At 43.0% G+C, this 22,030-nt stretch overlaps 1 protein-coding gene across 2 annotated transcripts in view; it reads left to right on the forward strand.

The window, feature by feature from the left end:
* The window catches only part of LOC147424559 (calmodulin-6-like), a 36,185-nt gene extending 16,343 nt beyond the window's left edge, over nt 1-19,842 (forward strand). Inside the window, exon 2 of one of the 2 annotated variants that reach the window (XM_086499554.1) lies at nt 19,569-19,842. In XM_086499554.1, coding sequence (XP_086355680.1) covers nt 19,569-19,842 — 274 coding nt within the window. Of the gene's footprint in view, nt 1-19,564 lie in introns of both variants that reach the window. The other variant, XM_086499555.1, reaches the window with a different exon arrangement.
* The last annotated feature ends 2,188 nt before the right edge of the window (nt 19,843-22,030 follow it).

The following is a 22,030-nucleotide window of genomic DNA, read 5'->3' on the forward strand; positions in this document are numbered from 1 at the left end:
ATACCAGGACCAGAAAAGTAGAGACAAAGTTATCAGTTTTTAGGGGAACAATGGTCAGATGGAATATTAGTGGTAATCATTTCAATGACGGGCGAAATTCTTGTCCAATGCATGTCTGCCACATCATTTATGGTGCACATAAGTCTAGGAACGGTAAGTGGTGGAGCTTTTATGGCGCGAACGCGTATAACAGTAAGGTGAGTAGGCGTTTTTCCTTGCAAATCTGTTGCGCGACGCTTACCTTCTGTTTTCCACTCACCATCGCCGAGCTCTGAAGTTTCTTCACTAGCAAACCTCGTCCTGTGAGGAGACCATGGATTTTTGTCTATCTTTGCCAGCCACACCTGGATACGATTTTGAAGAATCAAGTAAGTCATCTTCTTCTTCTCCTGCTTCATCATGGTGCATGGGTAGGAAGAAACTGTCAGAGAAGATGCAGGAGACTATCGACGAAACCCAAGCCCTTATTACTGCTACAAAGGCAACTCTTCCACTCATCCCGCACAACAAAATTCAGTGCTATGTGTTTACTGAGCAAGGGAAGGCTCTACTCCAACTGTGGGATTTGCATGTGGTTTTGCAAGCAACGAGGATTGAGTTTGACACAGCCATCATAAGGCAAGTCCTGGACTCTTTTAATGCTGAAGATGGCAGTGCTGTGGTTTATGGCAAGAAGGTGTCTGTCACACCAGAAAGTATTTCTTTTGCATTCCGCATGCCAAAAGGGCCCAAGCCATATGTGGCAACTGCAGAGCAGATCAGTGCAGCTCTGAAGAAATATGATGCTGCCAAGAGGAAAAGGAAATCCAGTGCACAAGGGATTCCAGTAGGAAGACTAGAAGCTCCCGCTGCCTACCGATTTGTGACTGAAGCTGTGAGCTTGAAGAATAATCCGACGTATGTGTCAGAGAAACTTTTTGCCATGCTTTTAGCAAAAAGATCGAATTCCAAAGTCTCTATCAACCTCTACTAGATATTGTCACATAATGGGCTTTAGGAAACTGCCAAGCTGAAATTTCAAAGTGTATTCAAGGCTTGGTATGTTTGGCAGTTTTTGTAGTGGACAATTGCTCCAAACGCCCATGATCAGGTGAGAATGGCTTGGAGCCAGAAGCCGTTCCCAATATCCAGGAATATAGACTTGTCATCGGATGAAGAAGAGCCAGAAAGCCAGTCAACCCCCACTTGACAGAAAAGGAAGCCTATATAAGATGAAGCTGGCAGTTCAAAGAAGCCAAGGACAACACTGACTAAAAGCACTGCTCTCCTGAAGCAGTTGGAAAGTCAAATCAAAACAGTGTCTACTGAAAGGATTCCAGTTAGCCAGACTGAACAAAATACTGACCAGACCACTCGTGGAATCAACCAGTCATCAGGCCAGATTTTAGTAACCACCAGTACTGGACAAGATCAGTCAGAAAGGGCCAATCCTGCGCACTCAACAGACCAGATTGATAAGGGCAAAGGCCCAGTTGCTCCAAATCCAATTGGCAGATTTTCCATTCCTATAGTGAAGAAGCCTTGCACTTGACAAAGAAAGACATGTTACAACAGCTGGAGACTCATCCGCTCAAGAGACGCGCTCAAGAGACATCTCCTATTGCAAAAATCTGATTATGCTGCATTACCTTATCTGGCTCCTGTCACAGTTTATGAGCCAACCGACTCTGATCCAGCAATAGTTAAGGATGGTTGTTCTGTGCTTATTCAGTTATCATGGAACGCTATTGTTAATTGCATGGGACAAATGTTGGATATTGCAGGGTCAGAAGATGAACTAACTAAAGCAAAGACTGAACTAAGGGAGGCTGAGGAGCAGATTGAAAAGCTGGAGCAAGGGAGAGCAGCCCAGAACCTGTGCCACAATATCCTTGAGGCTTAGTCAGATAGGACTATTCAGTAGTTACAAAGTAAGTTAGCCAAGGTAGAGACTGAGATACAGACCATGCGGGAAGAAAAGGTAGAAGCTGAACGAGCTGCTGATCGGTTCAAAACCATGCTTAGAATGAAGCGAGTTGAGTTCTTTACTTATCCGCCACAATGCTCTGAAGGCCACATTAACAGATAGATATATCTATAATAATCTGGCCGAGATCTTGAATCCAGCAGGCAATGCTGTTTTCAACATGGATAACTTGAAGTCTCTTATGGAAACAATGCAAAGTGATTTGCAGGATAAATTTACTGAATATAGCAGTGCTTTGGAAAATCAAGCTATCCTTGATTACATTGAACAACAGACACCATTGAAGAAGACGAGGATAAGGAGGAAGAAGAAGCAGAGAAGGAGGATGAACCGGACGAAGGGCATAATGATGCTGATGATGATGCCTCTTCTCCATCTCCACCTTCAAAACCTGGTACTGGTGGTACATGGCCAACTAGAGGAAATCAGTCACACAAGCAGACCAACCAGACCAGCATGAAGGATAGTGGTCGAGTAATCAGCAGCAGCTAGGAGAGCAACAACCCAGCAACACTGGGAATCCACCAGCGCACCAGTCACAACACAGTCGGGATGTTAAAGGGAAAGGCAAAGCCGTGACTGAGGGACCAGCAGGTGATGAGCAACAGTCATTACAGCTCATCACGTTGAACAAGAGATTGAGACATCAGCAGGCTCCTATAACCAGGTGGTATCTAGAGGATGATGATCTTATCTCTGATCTAGAGAGCTTTCAGTGATTGTATGTCGGCGCCAGGGAAATGGTTGAGCATTGGAAATCAGCTGCTTTCCATGATCAAGAGGCCTGCCAATTGCCTGCACATCCTAGTACAATACAAGTGTTAGAAAGGGTGAATGAATGGATACTAATTGCTGAAGAGAGAATAACCAATTCACATTGGCAACGACAGTCTACTGCAGATTGTCGCTCTCTGGCCATGGAATTAAAGCTTTTTCTGGGGAACAAGCCGACATATAAATTCATGAAGGATGTCAGGAATCAATTGAAAGAGTTCTTAGTGCAAATGAAGATTTCTAGGGGAGTTTTGGATTAAAGGGTGCGAGCTATTCTTGAAGACCAGCAGACTGCCACCAGCAAGGGACCTCAAACTCGAATGTCAGTGGGAGAACAGACAATTGCTCTCCGATGTGACTGTTTCAGCTGGTTAAAGTAACCAGAAAGATGATGCAACAAGAGAACCAGGCTGTCCTTAACTTCTTGGAATTTGTGCTTGATTCCCCAGTTCTCTTGTATGCTTTACCAGCAAGAGAGACAGAGTTTCAAAGATTTTTTTCCGCACTCTACCCTCAATATCTAGAACCAGTCAATCGACTCACATATTTCAAGATTACTAATGATCTTCAGGATTGGTATGAGCAATCGATTGTGGAATGAAAAACCTGGCAAACACTATTAAACAACGCTCTACAATTGAATGATCTTTAGGAACTGAGAGATGAGGTGCAGAGGATCCAACTGTGTATGGGCCAATGGAAAATTCAGCTCAGAGGCCTCACTAAGATCACCAACCAACTGCTGCAACTCATTGTTGAGTCCTCTAAAGTGCCTGGAAAGGACATTAAGTCTAGACCAGGCCTAGGACCACAGTACAGAGAGATGGCTGAGATTCTTTTTGAAGCTCTGATCAAAGCCAATCAGCCTCTTCCAGAAGAATGGATCCATACAGCCTCTCATCGTCACAAACTGGCCAGAACTCGGCTCACCAAAGGCAGATGCACGCTCTATGATCCCGATACCAAAACTTATTATCCTCTCACGCCTTATGAAATCGAGATGGCCACAGAAAGGCGGGATCAGCTTGAGTAGGAGGCCATTTATAGGCTCATTCAAAAGGAGAATGCTGGCACTGGGACTTCTCAGACCCCATCCAGGCAAAAGCGTAAATGGAAGCGGATTCAGTGGAAGAGTACTGGGTAATTCCATCTCAGAATTCGATCAAGGATTTTTCTGCCGGTCTTCGAATCAGACGGTGGATTTTTCCAGCAGTTTCCGCCCGCTGACGCTGGATTTTTCCACTCAGGGGTTGGTGTCACATGGTTGGACGACCCTTGGAATTACAATTACAAGGGTGTCAAGCACCCAACAACCCAGCACTAGAAGAATCAGATGGTGGATTTTTTCAGTCCGACTTGGTATCTCTTGGCTGGATGCCCCTGGAATTACAACTATAGTGGTGTTAAGCACTCAACAAGCAAAATTTCAGAAAAATCAGATGGTGGATTTTTTTCTCAGAATTTTGGAATCTTGCCAAAATTCAAGAAAGGAGGGAAAGATGTAGATGACGGAGACATTCTCACTGGGTGGGAACCGGCTCCTATGAGACGAACAACGGATCAGTCAGTAATTACCGCGGCAGTCACCATAGTAACTCCCAAGGCATATAAATAGGACCTATTACATTGTAATGGGGTTGGCATTTGTCGGCTATACTTCTGCTTAGCTTATGATTCATAATCCTTATTTTTCGAGCTGTTTCTGAGCTACACTATCTCCATCTGTAATCTTTCATCTATAATCCTAAACATAGCAGTCGAGTGTACTCATTAGGAGAAAGTTGGACTCACTTTTGGGCCTTTCAGTTCTAGAGAAAGAGTGGTGCTCGACCAATGAGGAAGAGGCTAACGTTATGTTGAAAATCGACATTTTGGAGTCAGGCTCTTTTTAAAAAAAGGGAGAAAATATTATTTTTGTTCATCAAATTGCACAATTTCACGCTTTCAAGGCATAAATGCCGTAAGTTGTACCAACTCTGTACCGAGGAATTTCAGAATTTTCATTGAAGACTCTATCTAGTATCTTTGTTCCCGCCCAAATATGACTTTGAGTAGCTCTACTTCCCTCTCAAAACTTCTTCCCTTTTTCATATTTACGCTAACCTTTCTGTGTATTCTAGTGCACACCATGACTACTTCTCGAAGGCCTAGCACTACCATTGACTCTGTTAGCATTTTTAACAGTTATACTACAGATGATCAAGCATGGATACCATCTCGAATAACTATCGGAAGTTGGGTCCTATTGCAAACTAGGAGGAGGAAGAGGAGGCAAGGAAATGATTTTGTGCAGGCTTTTAAGGGACAAGTTAAAGAGTTTAAAGTGTGTGGACAAAGCAAGCGGGTGAAAGAGATCCTCATACAACATGCTTTCCAGCATGCAGACTTAAGGTTGCAAACATCTCCTCCAAGTTTTCCAAGGAATCGACCCAACTGTAAGTTATTTTGAGCATCTCGCTTAGTGCATGATTATATTCAAAGGTTAAGTGGTGGATATCATCTTTGGTATGTTTCAAATATTTATCCATCGAATATGATAGATTGGCAACCAGTTGAGAGCATAGTTGAGATTTTTGATGCTTTCCATGCATTTATTGGTGAGCAAATGTACCAAGGTAGACAACACAAGGAACTTGCAGATAATGGAATTTTCTTTTATGATATGTCATATGTGGAACCGAGAACTTCCATCGGTTGGGGTCTTGTAGATCCTTTGTCACTTCCATCCTTTGACAGTAAGGATTGGTCCTTGCCAGCTTCGCAAACTAGTGAAAGCTTTAGGAATAAGTTGTTTCAGGATATACAAAAGTCCCTTAAGTATTCAATTGCCACAAAAATAGTTCGGCTCGCGCTATTTATGCCTCTTGAAGTGTTTGTAGATTTTTTCTTCGATGAGCAAATAAGAACTACCGCAACAATGTTCATTTGCAAGTCTGAGAGCTGTTTGGACTTTTTAGATGATAATTGGGATAGGAAACAATCACAGAGCAAAATCTGTATTTTGCAAAAGAAGTCCATAATTTGCAAGTTTATTATAAGCTCTCAAAATTTCTTAGTGTCATTTTACTATATTATATATCATCTTCTTAGTGGGCAGCTTATTCCACTTGACAAAGATACAGAGAATAGCCTTGAGAACAAACCTTTATCAATCGAGCTCTACTTTCGAGACAGCCTACTTACTGTGATAGAGACAATGTCAAGCACAACTCTTGCATAGCTCAGGGTAGATCTTACATGTGAAGAACTTCCACTTTTGCCGGAATTGTATGCATTCAGTCTCAACAATAGAAGGGTTCTTACTAAATGGATGAATTTTGATTGTCTTTAATACATTAATACATAATCTAACTTTAATTTCTTTTCTAATTCCAAGACGCAAGGAGAAAACAACATTGTGCAAGGAGTCACTCACAAATACACTTCACTTGATTGCTTCCATCGGAAGCTAGGTCACATACCTTGTGCACGCAAAGAGCTTTGATGCCATGCAAACCATGATGTACTCTTCAAAATGACTAATGCAGAGACATTTTGTGGCGGTCAAACAATGTTTCCAAAATGTACATTTTCATTGTCTCAAAACTTTACATATTGTGTTGTTTCTGTCAAGATTTATACAAGTAAATTGCTCACTTTCCCTGCTACTGTCCTCTCCCCCGGTTTGTGCCACTGGTCCCCTGTCCTCTCCCTCGGTTGCTGCCACTGGTCCCTTGCCCTCTTCTGCTCCGGTTGCTCCCCTGCCCTCTGCTCCAGTTGCTGCTACTTTTGACTCTGGGGACGCTGGTCTCACGCATCCTTTTGCGTCCCTCAAAATCATGGGCCTCTTCCATGGCTTCCCATGCATCTTGCACCTGTGAAGCTTCCCTCTGTTCTTGCTCTTGCCGTCAACGTTGTCAGGAGTTTTTTGGAGCAAGTGATTTCCATATGTACATACCCATGCATGGTGCATCAAATAAAGGATTGCCCATTTTCCAGAGCCAGGTGGTTACGTGGGGCCCACATGTGTACAGGTAGGACAACATGTACATAGTGCATCGATTTTCATCGTCACCAGTACTAGTGTGTTTTTCCTATAATAATGAGGAGTTGGTAGCGCATAAAAATTCTCGAGGAAGCTTTCCACGGGCCGACCACATGAGGTAAGCAGGTGCGTCAGATGGCATCCAGTGGCGTCAGGAGGTCGAATGGGGTCAATACTTGCACGTGGATAAGTAAAGACACAACGTGGGTATTTTCTTGTGATAATTATGCAGAGAGGTTATCATGAGGACCATATTTTAGGGCCACTTCACGTGGTGGCGGGATGCATTATTGGAAAAAGCTGAGTGCCAGGTGTGCGGATGATGCAAAAAGGTGACAACTATGCATTGCGAGGTCAGTTTTTGGCCTGTTCGGGGTCCGTTTGAGGTCAACTAAAAGGCCAAGGGTGCCCAAGTAATAAAGCAAAGTGTGGAAACTGAAAAAATAGAGAGAAGACCAGGAAAAGAGTGGAGAGAAGAGGAAGAACAGCCGCAACTGTGTTTTTGCTGTTTTTGGAGCCTGTTTTGGCCGTAAACTGCTCATCCAAGGTCGGATTTGAGTACTTTGACATTGTAGACTGGGGTTTTGGGCCATTTCAGATGCGATGGCTCTGTCCATTTTTCCGAATTCCTTACTGTTTTTCTGTTATTTAGGTTGTGTAAGTTTCTCCTATGAGTGAAGCTTCTGCTCCAATTTGTGATTGTATCTGGCATATTTTACCCATATTGTGTGAGCTATTTGCCTCATTGGTGTTGGCCCAAGCTCAATTGTATCTAAACATCAGAAATTCTCCTCTTTTGAGCTGAGTTTTTTGGGTGTGTGTGTGTGTCTCTCTCTGTGGAGTGGGTAAATGGGTAGTCTCTCTTCTCTCACTCCATCGGTGTGTTCCCTGTCTCGGCCAAGTGGGTTGTGTAAGCCAAGTGGTACCCCATACTGTGTGTGTGTATTATCCCAAGAGTGTGTGTCGGGTCATTATAGAGGCGTTGTGTGTGTTTTCATCTCGCTCACATTCATTTGGTGCCCCCATGGAGGATCTTCTTCGAGTACCTTCTGCTTTGAGCTTCAAGCTTCGAGATTCGGGATTAAAGGTTACAGGTTACAGGTTACAGGGACAGGTACAGGTGATTCACATAGGTATAGGTAGCTGGAGTACCGTGATATACTAGCAGTGGTGTCACTTGCAGTTGTTGTGGGTATGCATCATTTGGCGCCTATTTGAGCACATTGTCTGTTGGTACTGTACGTTACTTGTGGAAACTGCCATTGTACGCCTTTGTGGAGCCATAATTGGTTTTATTTGGCAGTCCCATCCATTTCTGAGACTTGGTCTGGAAGATAGTCATTTCTGAGACTTGACTATACGCGATTTGCATTAGCCTTCGTGAGAGGGTCGATAGCGTGAGGTTTTATTGAGCTGGGGGATTCTCAAATGTGGAGATCCTTTCGGTGATACAAGTAGCTGGAGCACCCTTTTTGTTACCTCACCATAGGATATGTACTAGTGATTCCTACTTGATGCTCGGATTCTATTGTTGGCAGTTTATGCATACATATACAGTCTATATTTTGGGTTCTCACTGCTCTACTTCTGGGGAAACTCTGTCAAAAATTTTCCAAGTTGTGATGGCTGGTTTTTTGGTCTTTTGAGCCATTTATGTTGTTATGCTGCTAAAATTTTGGCAAAATCAGAGGATAAGACATGTGTGCTTTCTTAAGAGCTGCATAGTTGTCTTTAATGGATGATAAGAATGGCCCTCAATTCACTCCTTTTCATTTAACTTAAAGAATCCATATGAATGTTTATGTGTCCAGGAAGATTTTTTTCCAGCAGTGCATAGTCTTTATGTTCGGGCCAAGAAGATTAAGAGAGATATTGGAATACCCTTTGCCTGTTGTAATTCCGATGATTAACTATGAAAACTCATTTGATGTGCACGTGTTTGTCCTTATCTAAAGACAAGCGTCATTGAAGTTTTTGGGGATTGAGTCAGTCAAAAGTTTTGGGTTCTTGCACGTGTGTTCGAAGGGGTTCTCAAAACATCGTAGCTTGGGTAGCCATGGCTTTCTCTTATCCGGAGTTTCATGGAAGAAGTGATGAAGATGTAGAAGACTTTTTGGAAAAGATAGAGGTTGCCTGTATTAGCAACCAGATTCATGACCCGGCGCAGATGTTATGTCTTCTCCAGATTTGTTTGAAGAGTGATACACGAGTTTGATCCAAAGCATTTGAAGAGGAGTTGCGTGCAGCGGATCCACCTGTAAGATTGAGTTGGGACAATCTAAGGTAGGGATTGGAAGTGGAGTTTGTGAAGATAGAAGATCCCGACCGAGTGTGGCAAGTACAGGCTTTAGTGCAAAAGGAAGGTGAGCCAGTAGATGCGTACATACGTAAGTTCTCATTGGCATGGGAGCGGATGTGCAAGGACTTAGCACCACAGGTACCCCCGCCTGACATGATGAAGAAGGATAGGTTCTTGGCTGGTCTTTGGGAGAATATACGTTGGAGAGTGGAGCTAAAGAATCCTAGGACATACAAATATGCGCTAGAGGTAGCAAGGAACAAAGAGTGGAAGTTGAGGAAAATGAGCCAGCTAGGGGTGGAGTCTTCGTCCATGAGGTTTGAATTTCAGCCTATGGATTCTTTACAAGGTCGCATGCCAGGGGTTCATCATGAACCAGTGGTTCCTATTACTGTCAGGTTATGCCAGCAATGGTCACTATAGCAGTGCAAGATGATGGGCTAAGGCAAGACATGAGGCAAGTGGTAGATTTAATGAAGAATCTCAGCCTAAACATGCTAGGTCAAGTGGGAAACAATCGAGGGAGAGGGAGGTTTGCAAATCAGCCAGGAGGTGAAGAAAGGCCTTGAAATGGTGTTGGACAAAGCAATGGTAGGTTCTGGAGGCAGACGCCCACATGTTATAATTGCGGAGAGTTGGGCCACATCAGCTCGCAATGTGATAAGCCACCAAGGATGGGGGGAGACATGTATCCATTGCCAAGATAGGTGCTAACTAGATCAAATGGTTATGGCATCGAAATTAAGGGAGAAGAAGGAACCAGTGGATTAACCCAAGAGGAAAAGGGAAAGACAAAAGTGATAAGTGTAGTCACCTTGGAGAAGGCATCAAAGCTAGAGGATACATTAATTATGCCTATTGGGAAGAGGACTACAGAGGACAAGGAAGAAAGAAGTGCCCCAGGTCCTAGTAAGAAGAAGGGAAAGAGCCATGAAGGGGAGGATGTCAAGGCCAAGAGAAAAAGGAGGGCTCGTCGCAAGTTTCATGTTTCAGATTTTCCACTAGGGGATGGGCAATTAAGCTATGACTTGAAAGAGGATCTGACAAGCAGGAAGGTAGATGTTACTTTTGGGCAGCTTATAGAGATGGTGCCTAAGCTAAAGCGATAGTGGAACAGGATGGTTAACCCAATGGAGAAAGAGCCAGAGAGAGGTTCAGTGAAGGTGTTGGCGATGGATGAGCTACCAGAAATTTGTCCAATAGTAGATGTATGGCATAAGAAAAAAAAATTGGGACAAGGTTATGTGGATGGTGGAGCCCAAATATGTGTCATAACACACTGATGCATTGAGAAGATGGGTCTCACAGTGACTAGGGTGCCAGGCTTCCGGATCAGATTGGCAAACCATCAGAAAGTAAAATGTTTGGGTGTTGTAAAGAGCTTAGAAGTGGAGGCATATGATGCAAAGACGGTGGTTGATTTTCATGTGATACCAGTGGGGTTGTGAGAATATCCTATTATATTGGGCAGACCATGGTTACATGCAGTGGGAGCTGTTCAGGATTGGAGACGTGGTACAATTAGCCTCTATGGAAAGACAGGTGCCAAGAAGCTATATAATATGGACACAAGGAAACGATTAGAAGAGCTTTATGAAGATGAAGATGAGTCTAGTGATGAAGAATATTCTAGAGTGTCTGATGAGGACAATGATAGTACTACCAGGCAGTGATGAGGATGTTGATGTTGCATTTCTTTTGAGGGACAAAGAAACCCAAGACTCTGGTTTAGTCGCATTTTCAAATGAGGTCGAAGATGAAAGTGAAGGGCCTTATGAAGTGATTGAAGGGCTGATGCAAACCAAGGTTGAATTGTTAAAGAAGCAGGAATTGATGACACAAATGATCAGTGGAGACCTCTCAGCTATGGAGAAGGAGATATATTTGCACATGCTGGCTAGTTTTCCTGATTTGTTCATTACTTCATATGAAGATATTAGAGGGTTCAAAGGAGAAGAGATGCATATAGAGCTGAAAGAAGGTGCTAATCCAGTGCGACAAAGGATAAGAAGGATGGGTCAAGAGCAGATGGAAGCCTTGCGGGTAGAGGTGGACAAGTTATTGAAGGCAGGGTTCATAGTTCCAATGGAAACCACAGAATGGGTTAGTCCAGTAGTAGTCAGTCCAAAGAAGGATGGAAGGTGGAGGATTTGTGTAGATTTTAAACCCTTAAACATAGCCACTAAGAAGAACCCATATCCTCTTCCATTCATTGATCAGATCTTGGATTCAGTGCAGGTTATGAGAGGTACAGTGTGTGTGATGTTTTTTAAGGCTATTTTCAATTGAAGATTGCTCTTAAAGACCGCACGAAGACAACTTTTATTACGCCATGGGGATGTTATTGCTACACGGTATTGCCATTTGGGTTGTCAAATGGAGCATCTTTCTATCAAGAGAGAGCAAATTGGGTATTGGAACCATTCATTGGTAGTTGTGTTAAAGCTTTTATGGACGACTTTTGTGTCTACAGCAGTAGGGCTGAACACCATGAGAAGTTACAAATGGTATTGGCTCGATATGATGAATGTGGAGGACAACCAAATCCAAAGAAATGTCATCTAGCACAGCCAAGGGTGAAGTTATTGGGCCACATGGTGTCAGAAAATGGCATTGAGGCTGATCCAGACAAGGTTAAGTCTATTATTCTTCTTCCATCACCTACGAGTACAAAGCAATTGGAAACTTTTATACACAAAGTGAAGTACATGGCACAGTTTATTCCATTGTCTTCGCAGCTCCTTTATCCATTACAGTAAGTGGCAAAGCATGATCCATTGCAATGGGATGACAAGTGTGAAGAAGTGTTTCAAGAGGGTGAAAGAGGTGTTAGGGGGTCTGTCAGCCATGCAGGCTCCTCATTGGGAGAAAGTTTCTTATGTAAATCCATCAGTAGGGGATGATGCCATTGAAGCCATGCTATTGCAAAAGGAGAAGGGCAGCCATTATATGAGGCCATTGTATTGTGCAAGCCGAGTGAAGTTGGTAGCAGAGAGAAAATTCTCGGAAGTGCTAGTGATGGCTAGTGTGACATTTGCTTGTCGATGATTTCGTCATTACTTGCTACCACGACCTTTTGTTTTCTTGACGAGTTATGCCTTTTTTCCACAATTAATTAATGGCACTAACATGTCAAATGTGGTGAAGAAATGGGTAATTGAGCTGCAAGAGTTTGAGTTCTCTTTTCTAGTGGAGGACAGTACAAGGGCTACCCTAGCTGATTTGTTGACCTACAAGGAGAATCCCCTTCTTGTTAAGGAAGAGGTGGTGAGAAAGGTAGTTGAAGAAGTGCCACAGATCAACAATGCACATGTTTTGTTCTTTGATGGCTCATACAGAAAGAGCCATGATGCGGCTTCAGGGGGAATAGCACTTTATGATCCAGAGGGGAAGCTAGTATGCAAAGGGGTTCAAATTGGATGCTCATAGTAACAATGAGGCTGAATATGCAATGCTGGAAGCCGGATTACACATTTGTTTGAAGCATGGAATTAGAAGGTTGAGCATAAAAGGTGATGCCTAGTTAGTTGTGAAGCAAGTGCTAGGTGTGTGGAAGAGCAAGAACACCTCATTGAAGGAAATGTGTTTTAGAATTAAAGGCTTGTTAAAAATTTTGAAGCATGGATCATCAGATACATTGAACGTGCTCTAAATGGAGAGGCACATGAAGCAGCTCAAAGCATGATTGGGGAGCTATTTGTGTTGAGGACCAATTTACCTCTTTACCATGTCCGGGGAAGTTTGGCTCAAGAAGATGAGTTTTTGCTAACAGGAATCATTCCAAAGGACATTCAGAAGTCTAAGAAGTATGGTTTTGTGCGTAGAACATACAAGTACAAATTGATTGGTGATGTCTTGTACATGAAAGGGGCTGATCTCATGTTGAGACGTGTACCTTGGCGGGAGGAGCTTTATAGAGTGTTGGAAGAGAATCATGAAGGCGCATGTGGCAGACATTTTGCTCTAAAGATCACCTTGCATAAGATCTTGCAAGAGGGGTATGTATGGCGTAGTTTGCACAAGGATGTTCACCATTGGTGTAGGTCTTGCGATAGGTGTCAAGCATTTGGGAAGAGAGTGTTGAAGCCAGAGCTACGAAAAACCATTATGGCGTTTCATGTGTTTGAAAAGTGGGGGATTGATGCAATAGGCCCGTTACCTATCACAAGCAGGGGCAAAAGCTATATTTTGACTACAGTGGACTATCTCTCTAGATGGGCAGAGGCTATAGCAGTAAAACACATCACTGCAAAGGATGTGGAAAAATTTGTGTATGATGAGGTATGTTTCAAGTTTGGGGTGCCATTGGAGCTACTTTCGGATAAGGGGCCAGGATTTAGAGCTAAACTGCTAGACTTTTTATGCGCAAAGATGAAGATTAGGCATCAGCATACCACTCCTTATTATCCACAGTGTAATGGCTTAAATGAAAGATTCAATGGTGAGTTGATACAAATTCTTTCAAAAGTGACAGAGCACCAAGGAAAGAATTGGGATTTGGAATTGCCTAGTGCATTATGGGCTTACCGTACTTCAATAAAGACAGGTACATGGTTTACTTCATTTCATCTAGTATATGGAAAGGAAGCACTATTGCCTGTGGAAGTAGAGTTGCCTGCAGTAAAGATGCTAGAGAAGTTGCTTGGGCCGCCTAGTGATGCATTCAAAGAGAGGCTCTTACAGTTACAAGAGGTTCAGTTGGATAGGATGAGTGCATTGGAACACTATGGGCAGATGCAGGATAAGGCTTTGGCGAAGATAAATGAAAAGGTCAAAAGTAAGGGTATCAAGAAGCATGACTTGGTTTTTTGCTACAACAGTAAGCTGGAAAACACCTTCCAAAAGAAGTTTCAAATTAAGTGGGAAGGCCCTTTTAAGGTTGTGGAGTGTTTTCCAAATGGTACATATCAGTTGGCTAACCTGGATGCGATTTTACATAAGTCAAGGGTAAATGGATTGTGTCTTAAATTATATCATGCCAGGTTAATGATGGTGGAGCAAGATGAGCTGTCTGCAGAACAAGTAATGTCTGTGAGGGATGAGGAGACCTGTGACGCGGCGAGTCTCATATCTCTTTTTGCTGCTGCTGATCATGAATGATCTAGCAGGCTGGGGGATGGGCAAATTATGTAAGGAGTTTTTTGGAGCAAGTGATTGCGCATATGTACATACCCATGCATGGTGCATCAAATAAAGGATTGCTCATTTTCCACAGCCAGGTGGTTACGTGGGGCCCACATGTGTACATGTAGGACAACATGTACATTGTGCATCGATTTTCATCGTCATTAGTACCAGTGTGTTTTCTCTATAATAATGAGGAGTTGGTAGCACGTAAAACTTCTCGAGGAAGCTATCTGCTGGCCGATGACATGAGGTAAGCAGGTGCGTCAGATGGCATCCAGTGGTGTCAGGAGGTCGAATGGGGTCAATACTTGCACGTGGATAAGTACGGACACAACGTGGGTGTTTTCTTGTGATAATTATGCAGAGAGGTCATCATGAGGATCATCTTTTAGGTCCAATTCACGTGGTAATGGAATGCATTATTGGAAAAAGCTGAGTGCCAGGTGTGCAGATGATGCAAAAAGGTGACAACTATGCACTGTGAGGTCAGTTTTTGGCCTGTTCGGGGTCCGTTTGAGGTCAACTAAAAGGCCAAGGGTACCCAAGTAATATAGCGAAGTGTGGGAACTGAAAAAACAGAGAGAAGACCAAAAAAAGAGTGGAGAGAAGAGGAGGAACAACCGCAACTGTGTTTTGTCTATTTTTGGAGTCTGTTTTGGGCGTAAACTGCTCATCCGAGGTCGAATTTGAGCACTTTGACATTGTAGATTGGGGTTTTCGGCTGTTCCGGACGCGATTCTACTGTTTTGGCTGTGTAAGTTTCACCTATGAGCAAAGCTTCTTCTCCAATTTGTGATTGTATCTGGCATATTTTACCCATATTGTGTGAGCTATTTGCCTCATTGGTGTTGGCCAAGCTCAGTTGTATCTAAACATAAAAAATTCTCCTTTTTTGAGCTGAGTTTTTTGGGTGTGTGTGTGTGTGTGTCTCTGTGTGGAGTGGGTAGTCTGTCTCCTCTCACTCCATCGGTGTGTTCCCTGTCTCGGCCAGGTGGGTTGTGTAACCCGAGTGGTGTCCTATACTGTGTGTGTGTATTATCCCAAGAGTGTGTGTCCGGTCATTATAGAGGCATTGTGTGTGTTTTCATCCCGCTCACAACGTGTAGCCCATTCCTCTACTTCTGTGACGTCCGCATAATATTGATTTATTGCTTTTTGCATATTTCGAACGTCTTCTTGAGTCTAATTGTAGCGCTGCGTCATTTCGTTAACGCGAGTCTGTTCGAACACCTCATCTCTCGCCCCTTCGTCTCTTGTGCGTCTGTTTACCGAGATTATATTATACTGGATGGCCATTACAGAAAAATGTTGCACATCGTTGGGGGTGTAGTTATGTAATTGAAGTTCCTATAGAAGCGTGATAATAGGAAAGTAAGTAAAGATGTTGCTTCATATAAATGTTGCAGTAAACAATGAAACAACACGATTACTTACGTTCGGTACATCCAAAATTTGACTGAGGAGCAACAAGGCATTCAAACAAGTTCGCCAGCCACAGCTATAGTCATCAATCTGTGTGGGCACGGTTACCCGTTTGTGCCGGATGGTATTTCCTAGATCATGTTCTAACAAAACATGCTCTACACAGCATATCAGTTTTTTCGTGGCACTACATACATAACCACTTGAGTCAGCAACACATTACAAAGAGACACTACTTTCAAATGTACCCAGATGGGCATTACGTTTTTACACGACCGTGAAACACCCTGATTTGCCGGAGTTTGCGTAGTAAACAATCTTAATTTCAATGTCAAATAACATCAGACTCCAATGATCACTACAAAGACACCATCAAAGATGAGGAGAAAGATTCTAAATGCAACACGGTTTTTACAAGGCAAGAGAAAACTCACGATTGATTGTATGCAATGACCAGAAAGCGAGCTAGATCAAAGTTGACTCTGCTAAACCAATTGTTCTGTAGCATAGTCGATATCAGCGGATCTAGTTCATATACTTGGTTTTGAACCTCAGGGGGCAGAAGCGAGACAGCGTGCCTAACACGAATCAATGGTAGATATTAGACTTAAGATATTTCAGTGGGCTATCACTGCCACAAACCCATGAGTCAATACCGAGCGAGTGGGGCAACTATCGAATTCCATAAGCCACCGCTTGGTATTGACCCATGTCTTAACGGTAGTGAGCCATTTAATGAATCAAGCGTGACTTATAAAGAAAAACTTGACGATCTGCTGCGAAGACATGGGTCAATACCGAGCGAGTAGTATCACTATCCAATTCCATAAGCCGCTGTCTCGCTTGGTATTGACCCATGTCTCAATAGAAAGCCATTTATGAACAAACCGTGACTTTTAAAGAGCATGAGAATTACCACAAAGCAATGCTAACGACCTCATTCGTTGCATTGGAGTTGGTGAAACTGCGCATGCACATGAAGTCTTGTTGATTGAGGTTGAAAATGCAGGCCTCCTCTGACCTTCCAGGCAGCAGTATCTGTGCATGCAGTGGCGCTACGTTGAGAAGAACTTGCAACTCCTCTTCGTTCTCTTTGTTGATTTGCTCTAAAATGATTGAATCATCTGATAAAGGCTCCTGGTTGGATGGCCCTTGTGATGCAGAGCCTTGCCCTTGCCTTTCTTGAGCTTTATCCTTGGCTACCTCAGGCTCCTCCCTAACAGTTGTAGGGTCCTCCCTAATAGGCACATGCTCTGGATCATTTTCCTTCAATATTGGTTCCTCCATAGATGCCTTAGGGTCCACCTTGGCCTGTTCTTGCGCCTCATGAGCCCTTATTGGCTGCGAATCCTCCATGACTTGCTCATTTTGGTGTCTAGTTGGCTCCTCCATAACTGTCTTTGTTTCTTTATGACTGCCTCAGGGTCCACTCTGGCTTGCTCATGCCCCTCTACGACTATCTCAACCTGCCCATCCATGTCGTTTCTCTTGATCTGTGATCGTGTCCTTCTGCTATTTATTTCAGTCCTAGACGAATCTATCTGTTGTGCACGAGGATGGAGAGGGGGGATGTTGAGAATATCCATGGTTCTACTTTCCCAGATAGGTACTGGCTGAAGCAGCCCATCATAGGGGAAACGCAGCCTCTGAAGAGTATCAAAATCCCGCGGCATGATAGTAACGCGGTGTACATGGGCAGCCAGGATATATCCATCGCTGAAGAATTCAACGAGGTAGTCTTTTTCAGTTTATTGAAGGCACAGTAGTGCACTGCTGGCCCATCGCATGTCGACTCTCCACTGCTCGTAAATCTCTTGCACTACTCGCTGTAAAGGGAGGTGTGGAATAGCCGATTGAATGTGTCGTTCTATCCTTCACAGCTCTTGCAGTACACCTCTGTGCACCTCATAACGGTGTCTTCTTGCTTGAGCATCCAAATATTCACCTGTTTCCCTCCTAGGCGCGGCCTTTGCACAAGGCATCTCTACAAATAGCATAACAAAAAACGACATTTCATTTGTCAGCACAAGGGACTTAAGATTTCAAAAAAGGTCAGTACCAAGCGGACAGGTGCATCGGATAGAGTTTGCCTTCCCTTATTCGCTTGGTACTGACCTTAGAAAAGTGTAATAGCAGACATCACTTATATTTTTTGAGGGCAGTACCAAGTGAACAGGTGCATCGGAAAGAGTTTGCCTTCCCTTATTCACTTGGTAGTGACCTCAGAAAAGTGTAATGGCAGACATCACATATATTTGCTGAGGTTAGTACCAACTCTGCCGCCCTTGCCTATGAACGTTGCTTCAATATGGAATGGTGACCCAAGTTTCTCAAACACCTCATTGTTTACGTGCCGGCGAGCAACCTTTAAATGTGATGGCTTTGGCAGCAATGATCCTCTCTGTAGTTTATTTTGAGACTTTTTAGCTAATGCTTTGAAGAGTGCCTTGTATCCCATCTGCGAGATGCCACTCTTAGCAAGTATTGCTTGCACTTCCATTGGTTCCAGCTGATTCTCGTTCATGGAAGTAAGGAACCTCCATTTCAACTTACAAATTTTTTTCTGAGTTATCATCTCTTCAACTACTTCTTTTGGAACTAAACGGTTGTAATGCACTCCGGCATTGAAGCCTGCACCTTTTGAGTTTGGATGTAGTAAAGACCTGCCAAAAACGCACCATGCGTTATGATCATGTATAGGAAAGTGTATCCATTTCTTAGTGAAGCACATTGAAGATACACAAGCAGAAACAAACTTCGAGTTACCTTAAAGCTCGTATTGTTTTTTCAAGCCACCACTACCAATTTTCATGTTCTCAATGTTGCACAGATCTCGTTTTCTTTTCCGACTACCAAGCACGGTGTTTTCTCTCACAAACTTGTGATCTTCTTCTCAAGGCCTTGGATTGTCTCTTTGTTTGATGAAATCTTTTGAGAGCATGCTTCATTAAGTTTCTTCAGCTTCATGTTCTCCATCGCTAGGAGGTTTCTTTGCCTTTCCGCATTCAATCCTCTCATTTTCAAATGTTCGGTGTATCCCAATAGCCCATCCTTGCCATTGCCTGTGAAATGTAAGAAATTAGTGATATTAGCAAAGGGAGGTGGCGCATTTGTCGTAGGATCCTTTGGATAAATAGACCCATCGGTCCACAAATCCAAATGATGTTCCTTGTTTGTCCTTCTAAGTTCTTTCTCCCATTGAGATAAGAAAGACTCCCTCCTATGTTTCTGTAATGGTGCGTACTTTTGTAATACATCAATATGAAGATGATGCGTGTTATTTCTTTGGGTAAGTGTTAAAGATGAAGGGGTTGACGATTGCAAGTTCAAATTGGTGTTTTCATCAGGAAAAGAAGCGTTCTCCATTCCTAGAGTTGATAGAGAAAAAGACGAAGACTCGAAACTCATGAAATATCTCAGGTTTTGGGAGGGAAGACCATATTCTCAAGTTTAAAGTTGATAGAGTCGTGTGGCTTATGTTTCTGGAGGGAACACTTGTAAGTTGGCATTTCAAATCATTAGTCATACGGTTAGTTGGATTCCTGACAAGAGAACGAGGGATAAGAATGATAAAGACGGTGGCTACCTACCAAAGAATGTCATTTTGGATTTTTGTTGTGCAAAAAAGTATCACACAAAATGCACAATTTAACATTTTCATTTTATCTCTTTAAGCCGACGTGGCACTTCTTACAGGGCCCAAAAGTGAGTCCAACTTTCTCCTAATGTCAGCCATACATACTTTGTACTCATTCTGTCTGAATCTGAATCTGAATCTGAATCTGAACATCATTCTCAGTACTTTAGTCTGTTTCTCATTTCAGTAAGATGTATTCCAGTTTAGTTTCTATGTCCTTTTCTAGTTCTACTATTTGAACTAACACATCACCAGTACCTGTAAACTTCAAACACTGGAATCAGCTATCTAAAGAGATCAGCTCCAACTCCACAGATAGAAACGGAACGATTGATTTTGTTGAGTTTCTCAACCTCATGGCCAGCAAAATGAAGGATACAGACTTTGAGGAAGAGCTCAAGGAGGATTTTTGTGTGTTTGTTGACAAGGATCAAAATGGGTTTATTTTAGCTACTAAGTTGTGCCATGTTATGACCAACCTTGGGAAGAAGCTAAGTGATGATGAGGTCGACGAGATGATTAGACAAGATGATATTGATGGGGATGGTATGATCAACTATGAGGAAATTGTGAAGATTATGTTGGCTAAGTAGTGCTTTTTATTTAGAGATGTTCACCTAAAGAGGTATGTTGATTTTGCATTCTCTTGGTTGATGTAACCCACACTTGGCTCAATCTAGATTTTGGACTCTGAGCCGACATGGTAGGGAGCCTGCTTACCGGCAATCAAGGTGCTTTTAAAACAACACCCCCCCACCCCCCCAAGTTTACACACTAAATATGTTTAAACACGGGTAGGGGACGAGCAAGTGCTTTATGCGGGTGGTTGATCATTAGCCTCTTCCCGTGGATGCATGCGTTCAAACCCCCGAGGTTGCTCTCACGTAATGTTTAATCATTTTTTGAAATGAGCATGGACCCTTTGTGCAAGGGGCGAGGCTTACAAAACGCCTAATTGATCAAACCATGACCTATTGCACCGGTCAACGTGCTCACCACGTGGAGGAGTCTCAAGGATGCCACATCCGTGAGAGCCTTAAAGAGAGCCCCCACACTCTTAGTTTAAGCATATAGGTACAGCTTAGCAAATACACACCTTCTCTTTGTGGGGATTGTTTCGATAACCCAAAAATGGGCCTTTTTTTTTAATACCCAGAAATGGGATCTGTAACAGTTTTATATTAAAGTGGTGTATTTGTATTTTTTAAAGAGAGAGAGAGAGAGAGAGAGAGAGAGAGAGAGAGAGAGAGAGAGAGAGAGAGAGAGAGAGGCATCCGAGAGAACGGGCAGACACAAATTCTTCAGTAGAGAGCCGATCATGAATCGTCAAGCTCTCATAAAATGAACGTGTATGGAGCCTTGATTTGAGTGCAATCTATTTGCCAGTTTCCTCCGAGTCTCCCATTTCTCGAATAGAAGCAACAGGTAGTCTGTGAAGCTCTCGACATTTTGCCAAGATATTTGGAACCTGTGTGTGTGTGTGTGTGTGTGTGTGTGTGTGTGTGTGTGAGAGAGAGAGAGAGAGAGAGAGAGAGAGAGAGAGAGAGAGAGAGAGAGAGAGAGAGAGAGAGAGAGAGAGAGAGAGAGAGAGAGAGAGAGAGAGAGAGAGAGAGAGAGAGAGAGAGAGAGAGAGAGAGAGAGAGAGAGAGAGAGAGAGAGAGAGAGAGAGAGAGAGAGAGAGAGAGAGAGAGAGAGAGAGAGAGAGAGAGAGCGAGAGAGAGAGAGAGAGAACTTTTTGAACCTGGCAAATGACAAGATTAGCCTCGTCTCTACATGCGTGTTCATTCTCTCCACCTCTTGCAGAGATGCTTCTGCCTAGACTAACCCCTATGGGCCTACGCTACCTAGAGATAATATATTAAGCTCCTGGCTAATCATGGAGATAACAGGGGGGGAGCCCAGAGCTTGCAGCCAATCCTGACACTGTACAAATTGTAGTCATGTGCCATTGATAGAAAGAATGAGGAACACAATCTTGGCTTTTTGTGTGAGTGTGCAGTTCAACTACCCATAAGAGAGAAAGTAAGAAGAGAAGTAGATAATTCTTTACGTGGTAGGAACAATCTGAAAGAAACCTCATAGATCTATCCCAAGAGTCATGAAATCAAAACCTATAAGTTAGAGGGAACTAGAATAATCAGCATACCTCACTTGGGTGATAGAAGGATTATTCCATTTTTTCTTCTTATTCACACATACACGTACAAATAAGTATATATAGCATATCAATATTCCCCTCTCTTTTTGATGTATCCATCAAAATATTGTAAAATATGCTCTTTCCCTTAACCAACCAAGCTGACTTGGATCACCCCAAGCAAAAATGTGGGGAAAAACATTAGCACTTTTGTTGCAAGCTGTCATTCTAAACAAGGAATGTTAGAGCATACTTTATGATTCGAAACTCTCAACAAACTATAGTAGATGTTTCAATGGCAACAATGAAGATTGAGACTATGCAAGGTGATCATAGCCACATGGTTGATCGACAATGCTATGTAGCATCGAGAAAGTTTGCGTGCACGTTGGAGAGAAGGAGACAATGGGGATAGAACTCATTAGCGACAACATGATTGTAATAGGCTAGCTGGTGGGCGAGTCAATGTTATTGATGGTACTACTCCATAGTTCCACTGGTAGTAATATGGGTGTGCTAGCAAAGTAGTGGTGGCACCAGTCTAGGTAATGATGGACATAAGAGCTATGTACGGGAAGGGTTGGCATCACACATGCACTATCATGATGCAAGAGCTATGTAAGGAAAGGGTTGGCATCACATAT

The sequence above is a fragment of the Adiantum capillus-veneris genome, chromosome 25 (assembly GCF_014529385.1).
Source record: "Adiantum capillus-veneris isolate H3 chromosome 25, ASM1452938v2, whole genome shotgun sequence".
NCBI lineage: Eukaryota > Viridiplantae > Streptophyta > Polypodiopsida > Polypodiales > Pteridaceae > Adiantum > Adiantum capillus-veneris.